Source organism: Caenorhabditis briggsae, assembly GCF_000004555.2.
Source record: "Caenorhabditis briggsae complete genome, chrI, whole genome shotgun sequence".
Classification (NCBI taxonomy): Eukaryota; Metazoa; Nematoda; class Chromadorea; order Rhabditida; family Rhabditidae; genus Caenorhabditis; species Caenorhabditis briggsae.
In genome coordinates this window covers 891089-904576 of record NC_013489.2, presented here as the reverse complement: position 1 = coordinate 904576, position 13488 = coordinate 891089, and the positions used below count along the sequence as shown (strand labels likewise).

Below are 13488 nucleotides of genomic sequence, written 5' to 3'. Positions count from 1 at the left end.
CGTTGGAAACTGTGTTTTCTGGATTACGAGACGCTTGATCCTTGGCAGCGTCACCAATAAGTCGTTCAGTTTCATTGAATGCCAAATAGGATGGAGTGATTCGGTTTCCTTCGAAATTTGCGATGATTTCGATCTGAAAACCAGGGGAATTGAGCTCAAATTTGATTACTGTATCGCTCAAAACTATAACTACGTTTTTGTAGTTGACAACTTCTCTGTATTTTTTCATCTAGCCAAGATAAAAAAGTTTGATTAAAGCGTACTTGTTGCAGTCCTTGAAACTCATCGTCCATGCTGTATCATTGGGTGGTACTGAATCTCTAATCGAGCATCCATTATCAATGTCTCATGGCAAACAACTTCTTCGGGATGAGAACGGACCATCGGTGGCTCCAGGACTTTTGAGATTCAGGTGAGAAAAGTTTCTAGAAGTTTTTTGGAATCTTTTTCGAAATCCAAAATTTTCAAATTACAGTGTTGGCATCGAAAACGTCGAGGATATCATTGGAGACTTGAAGCAAGCCTTGACTCAGCTGTAGTTCTTTTTTTCAGTCTTATATTTAGAAAATGATCGATTTCAGAGAATGGTCATCAGGTGTTAATATATCTTCAAGCAGATCGATTGGAATCGATTTGGGAACTACAAACTCATGTGTTGGGGTTTATCAGAATGGAAAGGTGTGTCTTGAGGGTCTCATCTTCAATTCCCCTGGTTTTCAGATCGAAATCATTGCAAATTTCGAAGGAAACCGAACCACACCATCCTATGTGGCATTCAATGAAACTGAACGACTTATTGGTGACGCTGCCAAGGATCAAGCGTCTCGTAATCCAGAAAACACAGTTTCCAACGCAAAACGTCTTATCGGACGTCGTTTCGACGATGAAACCGTCCAACATGACATTAAGAACTGGCTTGGAGGAGAGGACTTTGATTCCAGACTAGTTGAACACTTTATCACAGAATTCAAGAAAAAGGCTGGAAAAGACATTTCTGAGAATCCACGCGCCATTCGTCGTCTTCGCGACGCCTGTGAGCATGCCAAGCGCACGTTGTCTAGCAAAACCGATGCTACTGTAGAAGTTGAGTCGCTGGTTGATGGTATCGATTTCAAATCGAAAATCACTCGAGCCAAATTTGAGGAACTCTGCGCTGATTTGTTCCAGAAGACGTTGGAGCCTGTGGAGAGGGCGTTGAAGGATAGCGAGATAGATAAAACCAAGATTGATGAGATTGTGTTGGTGGGAGGATCGTCGAAGGTGCCGAAGATTCAGAAGTTGCTCAGAGACTTCTTTAATGGGAAGGTAAGTTTTTGGCGATTGCTCTAGGCTATTTCGAATGAAGGTTTCCAGGAACTCAACTGCTCTATCAACCCAGATGAAGCGGTTGCTTTCGGAGCTGCCGTTCAAGCTGCAGTCCTCTCTGGAGTCAGAGATGACACCATCAAGGACGTCGTCCTCTATGACGTGACTCCTCTGAGTTTGGGAACCGATGTTGTTGGAGGACGAATGAGCAATGTTATCAATCGTAATACACGTATCCCAGCAAATGCTACCAAGACGTACAAGACAGTTTATGACAATCAAACAGGTGTGGACATCTACGTCTACGAAGGAGAACGAGCTATGATTGAAGACAACCATAAACTCGGATATTTCAAGCTCTGTGGAATCCCACCAGTGCCACGGGGAACTCCGACAATTGATGTGACTTTTGATATCGATGCAAATGGGATTCTGAATGTCACTGCTAAAGATAGGGGTTCTGGTAGTTCAAATAGTATTATTATCCAATATGAAAAGGGAAGACTATCGCAGGCAGATATTGATCGAATGGTCCAAGAAGCTAAACAGTTTGAAAAAGAGGATGCTCAACGAATAGACAAGGCGAATGCCATAGACGCGTTTGTAGATCACGTGTATCAAGTGAAACGGGCACTCGAAAAGTACGGTGATCGGCTGAGCTCGGAACAACGGAACCGCGCGGAAGGGCTTGTAGATCAAATACTTCGTTGTACAAAATCTGCCACTTTCGATAATAAACAGAAAGAGAAAATAGAAGACTTGTTGAAGAACCTTTGTCGGACGTTTCGATATTGCGGTGGAGAAGTAGCCAGCCAATGTTTTAATCTTCTTTATTCTTACTTTGATTCTGAAACTCTTGAAACGATTCTTTTTGAATGAAGCTTTTGTTTGCACTTTCAGAACGAGAAGCTGAGAAATTTTCCGATTCTCACTTTAGAAACTCCTAGAATCCAACAGTAATAGATTCTCGATTAGAGATTGCAATTCAGAAATTCAGAAACTCAGAAAAATGGAAGATTTTAAAATTATAAAATTGTATTATTTCGAGAAAAAATATAGCATTGAGACCTGAGAAAATGAAAAAAAATGAAACAGAAAAAAATTATTAATTGAATAATTACAAATGATTATCCTGATAATCAGCACTTCTCTCCTTCCTTGACGACGTCGGCGAATTCAAAACGAATTCTCCGCGTGGCGTTGTTTTATGCGGACAGTACAGCTCATCTGAGGAATCTGCACAATCTGCGACGTCATCACAAAGACCACCTGGTGGTAGACACTTTCGATTGTCATGGCATTGGAATTGCCCGGGAAGACAGATTCGAGGAGCTGAAAAATTTTCAAAGTTTGAACTGTAAGCCTTAAAAGGCGCATAACTTTCTTCATATTTTAGCTAGCTTTTTGGTTTTTTTACCATTTGAAAGAACATGAGATTCTACACAAAACTGTTGTTATGAAAAAAAATGAACTGCAGTTTGTAGTCTTTGTAGTTAGCTTCTTAAAGCACATTTGAGAACTAGAAAATATAAGTACTACGAAAGCAATCATAACTTGGTGTGTGTTTTAGCTAGCGGGTTTGATTTTTATATCATTCGAAAGAGCATAAAATTTTACATCGGGATTATTTAACTAAAAGATTAATAACAATTTGTAGTTTGTAGTCAGGTGACTAAAGAACTAGAAACGGTAGGTACTACAAAAACGATCATAATTTGATTCATTTTTTAGCTGGCTTCTTATTTTTCTTTAATCATTTGACAGAACATAAAATTTTACACAACACTGTGTAGCTAAAAAACGTCACTGTAGTTTGTAGTGTTTGTAGTCCTAACTGACAGTACACTTAAGAACTAGAACAGGTAAGAACTACAAAAGCAATCATAACTTGGTTAGTTTTTCAGCTAGCTTTCTAGTTTTTATACCACTGGAAAGAGCATAGAATGTTACATATTACTGTAAACCACAATTGCATTTTCAAAAAGTTCCTCAATTTTAATTGGGCAACAAAGTTAGTACAAAACTACGCTTAGGTTTCTGAAAAATGCTCATAACTTTCTTCATTTTCAACCCAGAAATTTGATTTTTACACCATTCGAAAGAACGTATTATTTTACATAAAAATCCATAAAAACACTCACGACATTTCAATTCATCCGCTTGATTCGAGCACTGAGCCAAGCCATCACAAAGATAGATTTTTGAGATGCACCTGAAAGATGTTTCATTACTTAATTCATTTTTTAGCTAGACTTATGAATTAATACCATCAAAAAGACAATAAAATTTTACATAAGTTTATATAAAATTGAAATTTTTAAACTTATGAATTTCTGATCTTTAATTAGGTGATAAAGTTGAGTTAGCAAATTAAGTAATAGGTTACAGAAAAACACTCATAACTTGCTTTATTTTTAAGCTTGCCTTTTGATTTTTATATTATTAGAAAGAGCAGTAAATTTTACACCAGGTTGTTTGATAATGATTAAAAAAAATACGGTAGTTTGTAGTTTGTAGTCAGCTGACTAAAGAAGATTTATGATCTAGAAAAGGCAATGTAATACAAAAGCTGTCATAACTTGGTTTGTTTTTTAGCTGAATGTTTGATTTTTATACCATTGAAAAGACAATGAAATTTTACACAAGACTAAATACAATTGAATTTCAATTGTCCTAATTTCTAAACTTCAATTAACTAACAAAGGTAAGTCGAGTTAATTAAGTGACAGGTTACAGAAAAACGCTCATAACTGTCTTCATTTCTTAGCTAGCGTTTTGGTTTTTATACCATTAAAAAGATCATAAAGTTTTACATCAGACTGATTTGTTCATCAATTATCTTATCTAATTATTCACATAGAAAAAAAAGTTTTCAAATTTCAAAAAAAAATTTTTGAAAAAAAAAACTTTTTTTTCAAAACTTTCTGAAAATATGAAAATGAGTAGGATCCAAGTTTTATACAGGAAACTCACTTTGGATCAGCTCCTCCACACTCGATTTGTGATTCGGTACAATTCGAACGACATTTTTTTCCATCTGTCTGTAGGTCGAAACCCTCTCCACACGCACAGGTCGCCGCGCCGTTTTCACCCAACAAACACAACTGGTCGCAGCCGCGAGTCGCACATGTTGACGTTTCTGAACAAAGGGGAGTGTGTGGCCGCGTGGCCTAATGGATAAGGCACCAGACTTCGAATCTGGGGATTGCAGGTTCGAGTCCTGCCGTGGTCGAAATTTTTTTGCTTTGTTTTTCAAGCATTTTTTTGTATGTAACACAACTTTTAATGAATATTTTTTCGAAACCTCAAAAAATCCTACCCTCTGGTTGCAATGTCTTATGGAACACTTTCAACGAGTACGGCAGCAATGCGGTCTGCGCCAATACCGTAATATTCTCTCCGTTATGCTTATTAGCTCTCAGAATTCCACGATACGTCCAATCGGTCCAATAGAGGAAATCATCGGCAATGGCGAGACCGAATACGTGGGGTACGGATCCGGCATCAGCAATGATAATGCGACGACCAGTGCCGTCCATGTTGGCTGACCTGAAAATGACAGGTTGTGGAAATGCTCATAACTCGCTTCATTTTTTAGCTATTGATTTGATTTTTACAGCATTCAAAAGAGCATGAAATTTTACACAAGAAAAACTTACTCAATAGTATCCAGAAAAGCGTCAGCCCAGTAAATTTTCTCCGCAAACACATCGACGGCAACTGCATTTGGCCAGGTGATGCGTTCGGTGACGATTTTACGGAAGTGGGATCCTGAAAAAAACTTATATTCAAATATCAAGTAGCATGATTTGAGTTTCTTTAATTGGTGTAGAAATCAAAGCGTTCACTAGAAAAATTAGAACATTAACTAGACAAGGTACCGTAAACAATATAATAATGACTCCCCAACTTTGAGCCAATTTCTCTCGGTTCCTGTAAAAGATATTAAAAAGACGCCAACTGATAAAATATTGGTGATATTACGATAAACATTTTGTTAGTTGACAATTTTTTGATATCTTTTACAGGAACCAAGATAATTAAGCATAAAGAGTGCGCGCGGCTAGGCTAGGCAACCGACAGCCTGCCGCCTACTCTTGCACTCTTTATCTCGGACACTGTGAAAGATATCAAAAAGTTGCCAACAGACAAAATGTTTCTTATATTATGACAAACATTGTATCAGTTGATAACGTTTTGATAACTCTTACAAAAAATGAGATATACGGGATTAAAGTTAACAACACTTACCATCCATAGAAGCAGCAGCGATAAATGCATTCGCCGACCAATCAGTAACAAACATGATTCCTTTTGCTGGAAGCAGAGCAATCGATCTTGGCAATTTCATCACATTTTTATAAACAGATTGACGGAACCGCCCATCTAGACTTTGCACCAGCACGTCTTCTCTGTAATATGCAAAAGTTAGGTCACTTTATCTTTGAACCAATTTACCCCGATTTCTGTAAGAGATATCAAAAAGTTGCTGACTAACAAAATGTTTATCTCATTACCAGCAACATTTTATTAGTGGACCACTTTTTGATATCACTAATAGAAACCGAGATAATTAAGCTTAAAAAGCGCGCTGCCAAGCGCCTGCTGCCCACTCTTGCCCCTTTTGAGCTCAATTATCTCTGTTCCTAAGAGGGATACTAAAATGTTGTCAACTAATTAAATGATTGTCTCATTATCAGCAATATTTTATCAGTTGACAACTTTTTCATATATCTTATAGGAACTGAGATAATTGAGCTCAAACACTAACCTTCGCAAACTATACAAATTTCTTCCAATCCAATCGACAGCGATTCCTTCTAAACCATCAACATCAAATCGTTGAACTGCCTGTGGGAATGTTCCTTCAATGTTCATTCTTTCGATTACATTCGCTCCAATATCTGCATAATATAAACGGTTTTCCTTGACATCGATGTCGATCATGGCGGTCTTTTGAAGTCCGGCACGCTGGAGTTGGAACGATTTTCCATCGGTTGAGATGTTCCAAACACTTTGGCCATGTGCAAAGAATAACCACATTGGAGCTGGAAATTTTTTTTGAGTTTGGTGAAAATGCTCAAAAGTAAATTCCTGCAGTTTCTGCAAACAGTCTAATAGAATGACTCCCTAACTTTGAGCCAATTTATCTCGGCTCCTGTAAGAGATATCAAAAAGGTGTCAATTAATAAAACGTTTATCATAACATTACAAACAATTTATCAGTTAATCATTTTCTGATAACTTTTACAGGAACCGAGATCATTGAGCACAAAGTGCAGGTATAGGTTGAGCTACATCTTATTGACCGCTGACTTTAGGCCAATTTATCTCGCTTCCTATAAAAGGTATCAAAAAAAAACTAATAAAATGTTTCTGATATTATGATAAACATTTTGTTAGTTGACTACGTTTTGATATATCTCACAGAAATCGATATAAGTTAGCTCAAAGTTACAAGTCCAGAAAAACAACGAAATTCGTTAGTTTCAAAACGAACTCGGAAAAATTCTTAGAGAATTTAGAAATATAAAAAATTAAAAAAAACAAAAAAAAAACTGAATTGCCGGAATATCTAGAAAAATTTCAAAAAAAAACTCCCGAAAATCAATCTTCAACTTTTTAAAATAGCTAAAATCGCTTTAAAAATAATTTTCTCTATCTCACAAAGCTCCTCACAAAAAACAAAAAATATACTGGCTAGGTGGGAATTGAACTTTGGTCTTGAGATTGATAGGCAAAGGCACTACCCGCTAGGCCAAACGTGTAAAGCGGCGACGGCGACCTAAACTCAATGAAAAAGGGGCGCCGTCGCTGTCTCTGCGGGAGGGTGAGCGGCAGCCTCTTACCCACCTCTTCAATTTCCAAGTAAACCCTTTTTCTACAAAGAAAATCAACTTACACTGATCTATCCTCTCACATGATCTATTATCAGCTGCCAATTTATAGAATCTCTGATCACAGGTACATTCGAAGGTTCCCGGAAGATTGACACACTTTTGAGAGCATCCAGAAGACAGCGATTCACACTCGTCGACGTCTGAAAACCTTTTTTTTTTAGAATCTTTTACAAATTTACAGTAATCCCGATTACCTAAACATTTCTTCCTAGCAGCTTCATAATAATATCCGGGAAGTCTACATTTACAATTTCCCTGAGTATCACATTCTTCCAATGGCTGCGCTTTTGGTCTAGCCTTCGTCGCATCGGTATTCAATTCACATCTGGCTTCTGAATTCCGTTTCGCGAGCATTGACAAAAACGAAATTTCAATCTTCACCGCATCACGACAGGTGGCTTCTTCCCGTTCAATAAGACAATCCACATAGGCCTGGATTACTGTACACTCATAGTTCTGTGTTGGGGTGGGAACTGAAATTGTTAAAAGTTGGAAATAATAACTGAAAAAAGAAGAAAAAAGTAAGTGGGCTGAGCCGGGGATCGATCCCGGGACCTCTCGCACCCTAAGCGAGAATCATACCACTAGACCACTCAGCCACATTTGCACAGCGTGACGTTTGTCGTATAGGAAAGGGGGGCACACTCACCAGTGTCTGGCGTCTCGTCACGCAGTGTGTTCGTCTTGTTCACAAAGCACTCTTTTACGTTTTTGTCACTGCAAACCAAAATGTTAGAAGAGAAGAGAGATGATTCACAGCATGTTGGAGGAGAAAAGGAAGAGAGAGTGTGGGAGGAGAAGAGACGGAGAGAAAAAAGGGGGAAAAAGAGAGAGAACTTACTTCTCAACCTCCAACAAGCATGCCTTCTCTTCTTTCATTATTGCCGCGAATTTCTCTTCACAAATCGTTTCGTACATGAATTCAATGTTTGGCGCACGAGATTGTCTGAAAATATTGGGATTCTTACAACTAATTTCACTTTTCAAACCGGTCAAAAATATGATTTTTTTAGAAATTTGAAGTCAAAAAGTTCTCAACTTTAGGCGCCTACAAAAGCACTTCAAACTTTTTCGAATTTATTCAAATTTTCACAATATATAGATCAAAAATAGAGCTTCATTTTGTTAGTTGACCACTGTTTTGTGCAAACGCGCCCTGATGAGATACGCCCCATGTAAGGAAGCACACCTCCCTTGGCGCGGCATGTAGCATATCTCATTAGGGCGCGTTTGTACAGGAAAATTGTCAATTAACAAAATAAAATTCTAGTCTCACGCAAAATTCTGGCAAAGTTTCAAAAAATTTGAGAAGGTTTGAACGCCTTTGTAGGCTCCTAAACTTGAAAACTTATAATTTTTTGGGTCCCTCGGCCAAAACATTTGGTATTTTTGTCCGGTACTGTACTTATCCCCATGTTTACACAGAAACTCCTGTGTGTAAATGTTATTATTATATATTATTCTTAAAAGTCATATTCAACGACAAACGGAAGCGTGAGCCACTCAACAACACACGCCGGAGAGAAGTAGCGATCGAAAATCGGAAAAATTTTGTCAAATTGTCTTCAGCAGTGCGTTTTTTAGAAAAGTTATAATTTATGAATATTTGAGCTATTGTTTGGTTTTCGAATCATTCGAAAATTCGCATTTTGAAGAAAGTTAAACCCAAAAAAACCCAAAAAAATTGATTTTAAAGGTTAGATGCCTACGAAAGCACCTTAAACTTTTTCGAATACATTCAAATTTGCACATTATACTAAGCAATTATAAAGCTTTGTTTTTGTGAACAACTTTTTGCTGCAAACGCGCCCTGCTGAGATACGACGCATGGTGCGGAGGGGTAGCGCCGAAAGAGGTGCACTTCTTTCACCTAGCGTATCTCATCAGAGCGCGTTTGCATCAAAAAGTTGTCAACTACAAAAATAAAGCTCCAAACTTGTTTAGTACACTTTCTTAATTTCAGAAGATTTGAAAAATTTTAAAGTGCTTTTGTAGGCGTTTAAACATTTAAGTTAAATTAGAGAGGGTTTTTGAGTATAACTTTCTTCAAAACTCACATTTTTGAATGATTCAAAAACCAGTGCACTAAACAATTATAGAGCTTCATTTTTGTAGTTAACAAGTTTTTGATGCAAACGCGCCCTAAGGAGATAAGCCGGGTGGAAGAGGCGCGGAGGCACAGCGCCAAGGGTGGTGCCGAAAGAGGCGCACCTCTTCCACCTAGCGTATCTCATCAGAGCGCGTTTGTACAAAAAAGTTGTCAACTACAAAAATGAAGCTCTATTTTTGATCTATAAACTTTGCTAACTTTCAGAGCGTTTGGACCAATTTTAACCCATTTTTTAAACCATTAAAATTAGAGGTTTTTGAGATTTTTTTAAAAGATTTTTCAAAAACTTAACGAATATTTTGACCCGATTTTCCCTCATTAGGGCTTATACCTGCAATCTGGTCGAACACCCTGTGTACACATCATATACTGATTATACTTGTCACAAGTCATCTCAACGGCACTCAGTGGCGGATGAAGTACGTTGTTCGACAGATCTGCCGCATAGTCGACAAGTGGTCCAATACAATGGAGAGCGGCCGCTTCTTCGATCAAATCACATGGTGATGACGTGTCGGGTTTCAGAATTGGAATTGAGGATGTTGGTGGTGGAGCAGATGTTGTTGGGAGGTGCGATGGGAGAGTGGAGTTGACGAGGTGGGGGTCTGGAACATTGATCTCGTTAAATTTGACCCTTTATATCTCATTTCCTATGAGAGATATCAATAAGTGATCAACCAATAAAATGTTACTGATAATCTAATAAATATTTTATCAATTGAAAACTTTTTGATATCTCTTATAGGAACTGAGATAATTGAGCTCAAGGCAAGTGGTAAGGTGCGCCCGCGTATCTCATCATATACCTGTATTTTGAGCTCAATTATCTCATTTCCTGTGAACGATATTAAAAAGTGGTCAATTGGCAAAGTGTTAGTCATAATGTCATCAACATTTTATCAGTTGACAACTTTTTGATATCTTTCACAGAAACTGAGATAAACTATATCAAAGTTGAAAGTTTGGGTGGCGTTCTATTAGAGTGTTTACGGTATCTCAAAGTAAGGAGGTTTGAGGAAAATGACCAACCTTCATTCCGAAAATAGCCACCACTGCTGGGCAACGCATGAATCTTGATATCTGAAAAAAAAATTAAACTTCATATTTTTAGAAAAAAAATGGTACCAAAATTTTGTCAATTAGCAAACTATAAAAAAATAAAACTTTCAACATTTTATCAGTTGACAACTTTTTGATATCTATTACATAAACCGAGATAAAAGTTGAACTACACTTTGGCTCAATTTACAGAAGCTTTTAACTTTGAGTCGCATTATCTCGGTTCCTGTGAAAGATATCAAAAAGTGGTCAACTAGTAAAATATTACTGATAATTTGATAAAAGTTTCGTTAGTTGCCAACTTTTTGATATCTATTAAAGGAAATGAGATATTTGGGCTCAAAGTTTGCCGGTTGGGAGAATCCTAAAAATGATGCTGAAATTTTGTCAAAGAGCCGACTTACCCAACAGCATAGGAACCAATAACAACTTCAGGAGCAGTTTCATGGTTTTTGGAATTCGCACAAGAATCCTGACAATCCTTTTAAAATGGGTCCACAATACAGAGAAAAAAAGTTAGTAAAGAAGAACCGGTAAACCTGACTGAAGGAGGTCAAAAGTGTTCCCCCTACCCGCCCTACCGTATGCAGAGAGTTAGTTCGTGTGCAAACATATACAAAAAGAAAAAGAAGACGAGATTCCAACACCCATAAATGGTGCATATTTGAATAGAGACAGCAGAAAGACACGGGTCAATTATTAGAGAGAGAAATGGATGGGTCAATAAATGGGGGGAGAAGAAGAAGAGCTCAAGAAGAGATTTGTTTGTACTATAGTCTCTCTGATGTTTTGACAGGTTAAGGGACCACCAATAAAGATGTGCAAGTGCGCTCTAAATTCACTTCGGTCATTGAGCACCATTGGTACTTAAATTGCATAGTTTATCACAGAAAAATTAAGCCATTGTGTATTGTAAACACAAAACAAAACAGCCAAAAGAGTTTTCGACCACGGCAGGATTCGAACCTACAATCTTCTGCTCCGTAGGCAGACGCGTTATCCATTGCGCCACGCGGCCACATTTGATTAGATGGCATGAGGGCGCTTATGTAGTGGAGAGATGCGGGGGAGGAAGAAGAGGGGGGAGGAAGAGGAAAAGTGAGAGTGTGTAATTTTACTTTTTCCTATTTTTTGGATTTCTCTGAATTTTCTGAATTTCTGGATTCCTGAAAACTTTGTGATAAATACAATCAGTATTATTCATTTAAACAAGAAAATATATACAACATAGAGATCAAATTTAGACAAAAATCAATAAATACAATTGCACATCTAATTAATCAATTAAAGATATCAATTTCATCATTATCATCTGGATTCATATAACCGTACTCTTCGGAATAATATTTTCGCATTTTTGCCGAATGAAATAAGGATTGATGCGATGAACCGCCAGCCATTTTGATCACCATTTCCCGTGCGATTTTTTCAAAAATTTTCCAATTTTCAGATGCTAAAATAGCGATATCCGGTTGCGCCATGTCTTCTAGTTGATTCTGTGGTTTGGTGGCTGAAAATTTCAGATGTTGAATTATTACTTTTTTGGAAATTCCAAGAATCCAAAGAAACCTTTTTTCAATGTGTGTCAACTTTAAGCTGATTTATCTCGGCTCCTGCAAAAGATATCAAAAAACAGTCAATTGATAAAATTTTTATCATTGAATTTCAAACATTTTATCAGTTGACCACTTTCAGATATCTTTTAAAGGAGTCGAGATAACTGAGCTACGCGATCGCACCCCAATGACCGACTGTAGAACGCCACCCTCTGCTTGCACTTTTGAGCCAATTTATCTCAGTTTCTATCAGAGATATCAAAAAGTTGTCAACTGATGAAATGTTTTTTATAAAATTTCCAACATTTTATTAGTTGACCACTTTTTAATATCTCTTACAGGAGCCGAGATACATTAGCTTAAAAAAAGAGCTACCTATTATTCTCTTTAAATCCACCATCTGTTCGACGATCCACTTGTAGACGTCGGCTAGTGACGATTTGTGATTCCACGTGGAATCGATTAGTTGACGTACGTCAAACTGAAAATGTACTACTGTAATTATGCGTACCTACAGTAATTCTACAGTAATCCCGCCAATACTTCTTCAAACTACAATAACCCTACAGGAATCCTAACACGATTACTGTAACTTCTTTAAAGCTCCTACTCCTACAGTAATCGCCTGGCTATAAGAACATCATAAAGTTATAATAATCCTACAGTAATCTCACAAAAACACATCCTAAATCAGACCTGCCGTACGTCTACCATTACTTATATCTAATTACAGTAACCCTACAGTACTACTCACCGCTCCATATTTCGAAAGATTCGGATGAAACATCATCGTCCTAAACTGAACATGCGGAAGCACATAATTAAACTTCGGATGCACATAAAATGCGATTTTCAAAAAATAAGTGCCTCCTTCGAAAATGCACCCTTTCGGTGGAATTAATGTCGCATAGACGAGCTGTTGTTTCGTTTTTTCATCGATCTGAAATCATTTTTTGAAATTTCTGAATTTTTGGAATTTTTCAACATTTTGAATCACTCAAAAATTCGAATTTTGAAATAAGTTATACTCAAAAAGGTTTAAACGCCTACAAAAGCACTTCAAACTTTTTCAAATATTCTCAAATTGGGATAATGCACTAAAAAATAATAGAGCTTCGTTTTTGTAATTTACAACTTTTTGATGCAAACGCGCCCTGATAAGATACGTCGCGTGGAAGAGGCGCAGAGCCTCCTCACGCGGCAAAAGGGTGGTGCCAAAAGAGGCGCGCACTTTCCACGTCTCGAATCTCGTCAGAGCGCGTTTGCATCAAAAAGTTGTCAACTACAAAAATGAAGCTCATAACTTGTTTAGTACACTATCCTAATTTCAGAAGATTTGAAAAATTTTAAAGTGCTTTTGTAGGCGTTTAAACATTTAAGTTAAATTAGAGAGGGTTTTTGAGTATAACTTTCTTCAAAACTCACATTTTTGAATGATTCAAAAACCAGTGCATTAAACAGTTATAAGGCTTCGTTTTTGTAGTTGACAACTTTTTGATGCAAACGCGCCCTTTTGAGATACGCTTTAAGGAAGAGGCGCGGAGCCTCCGCTCGCGGC

The 13488-nt window shown here is 37.4% G+C and overlaps 3 protein-coding genes and 3 non-coding genes across 6 annotated transcripts in view; 2 read left to right on the top strand and 4 right to left on the bottom strand.

Moving 5' to 3' along the window:
• Positions 1-341: 341 nt before the first annotated feature.
• On the top strand, positions 342-2184 carry CBG19479 (the record flags this gene model as incomplete). Its single annotated transcript, XM_045236648.1, has 4 exons — positions 342-412; positions 476-535; positions 582-1305; positions 1354-2184. 4 exons carry the CDS (start codon positions 342-344, stop codon positions 2182-2184), a joined length of 1686 nt encoding a protein of 561 aa, XP_045096787.1.
• A 238-nt stretch (positions 2185-2422) lies between these two features.
• Positions 2423-10821, bottom strand: CBG19478 (the record flags this gene model as incomplete). Its single annotated transcript, XM_002646450.1, has 14 exons — positions 2423-2637; positions 3447-3517; positions 4279-4444; positions 4625-4854; positions 4965-5076; positions 5557-5717; positions 6077-6353; positions 7208-7345; positions 7400-7678; positions 7855-7922; positions 8047-8151; positions 9647-9920; positions 10345-10395; positions 10779-10821. 14 exons carry the CDS (start codon positions 10819-10821, stop codon positions 2423-2425), a joined length of 2190 nt encoding a protein of 729 aa, XP_002646496.1.
• CBG28456 lies at positions 4465-4537 on the top strand. The gene has a single exon. It is a non-coding gene (tRNA).
• CBG28916 lies at positions 7733-7804 on the bottom strand. The gene has a single exon. It is a non-coding gene (tRNA).
• A 498-nt stretch (positions 10822-11319) lies between the features above and the next one.
• On the bottom strand, positions 11320-11392 carry CBG28667. Its single transcript has one exon. It is a non-coding gene (tRNA).
• Positions 11393-11654: 262 nt separating this feature from the next.
• The window catches only part of Cbr-uev-3, a gene marked incomplete at both ends in the record, with an annotated part of 4353 nt that continues 2519 nt past the window's right edge, over positions 11655-13488 (bottom strand). The window contains 3 exons of the mRNA XM_002646449.1: positions 11655-11884; positions 12306-12411; positions 12685-12870. Of these exons, the coding sequence (XP_002646495.1) occupies positions 11655-11884; positions 12306-12411; positions 12685-12870 (522 nt within the window). The remainder of the gene's footprint in view (positions 11885-12305; positions 12412-12684; positions 12871-13488) is intronic.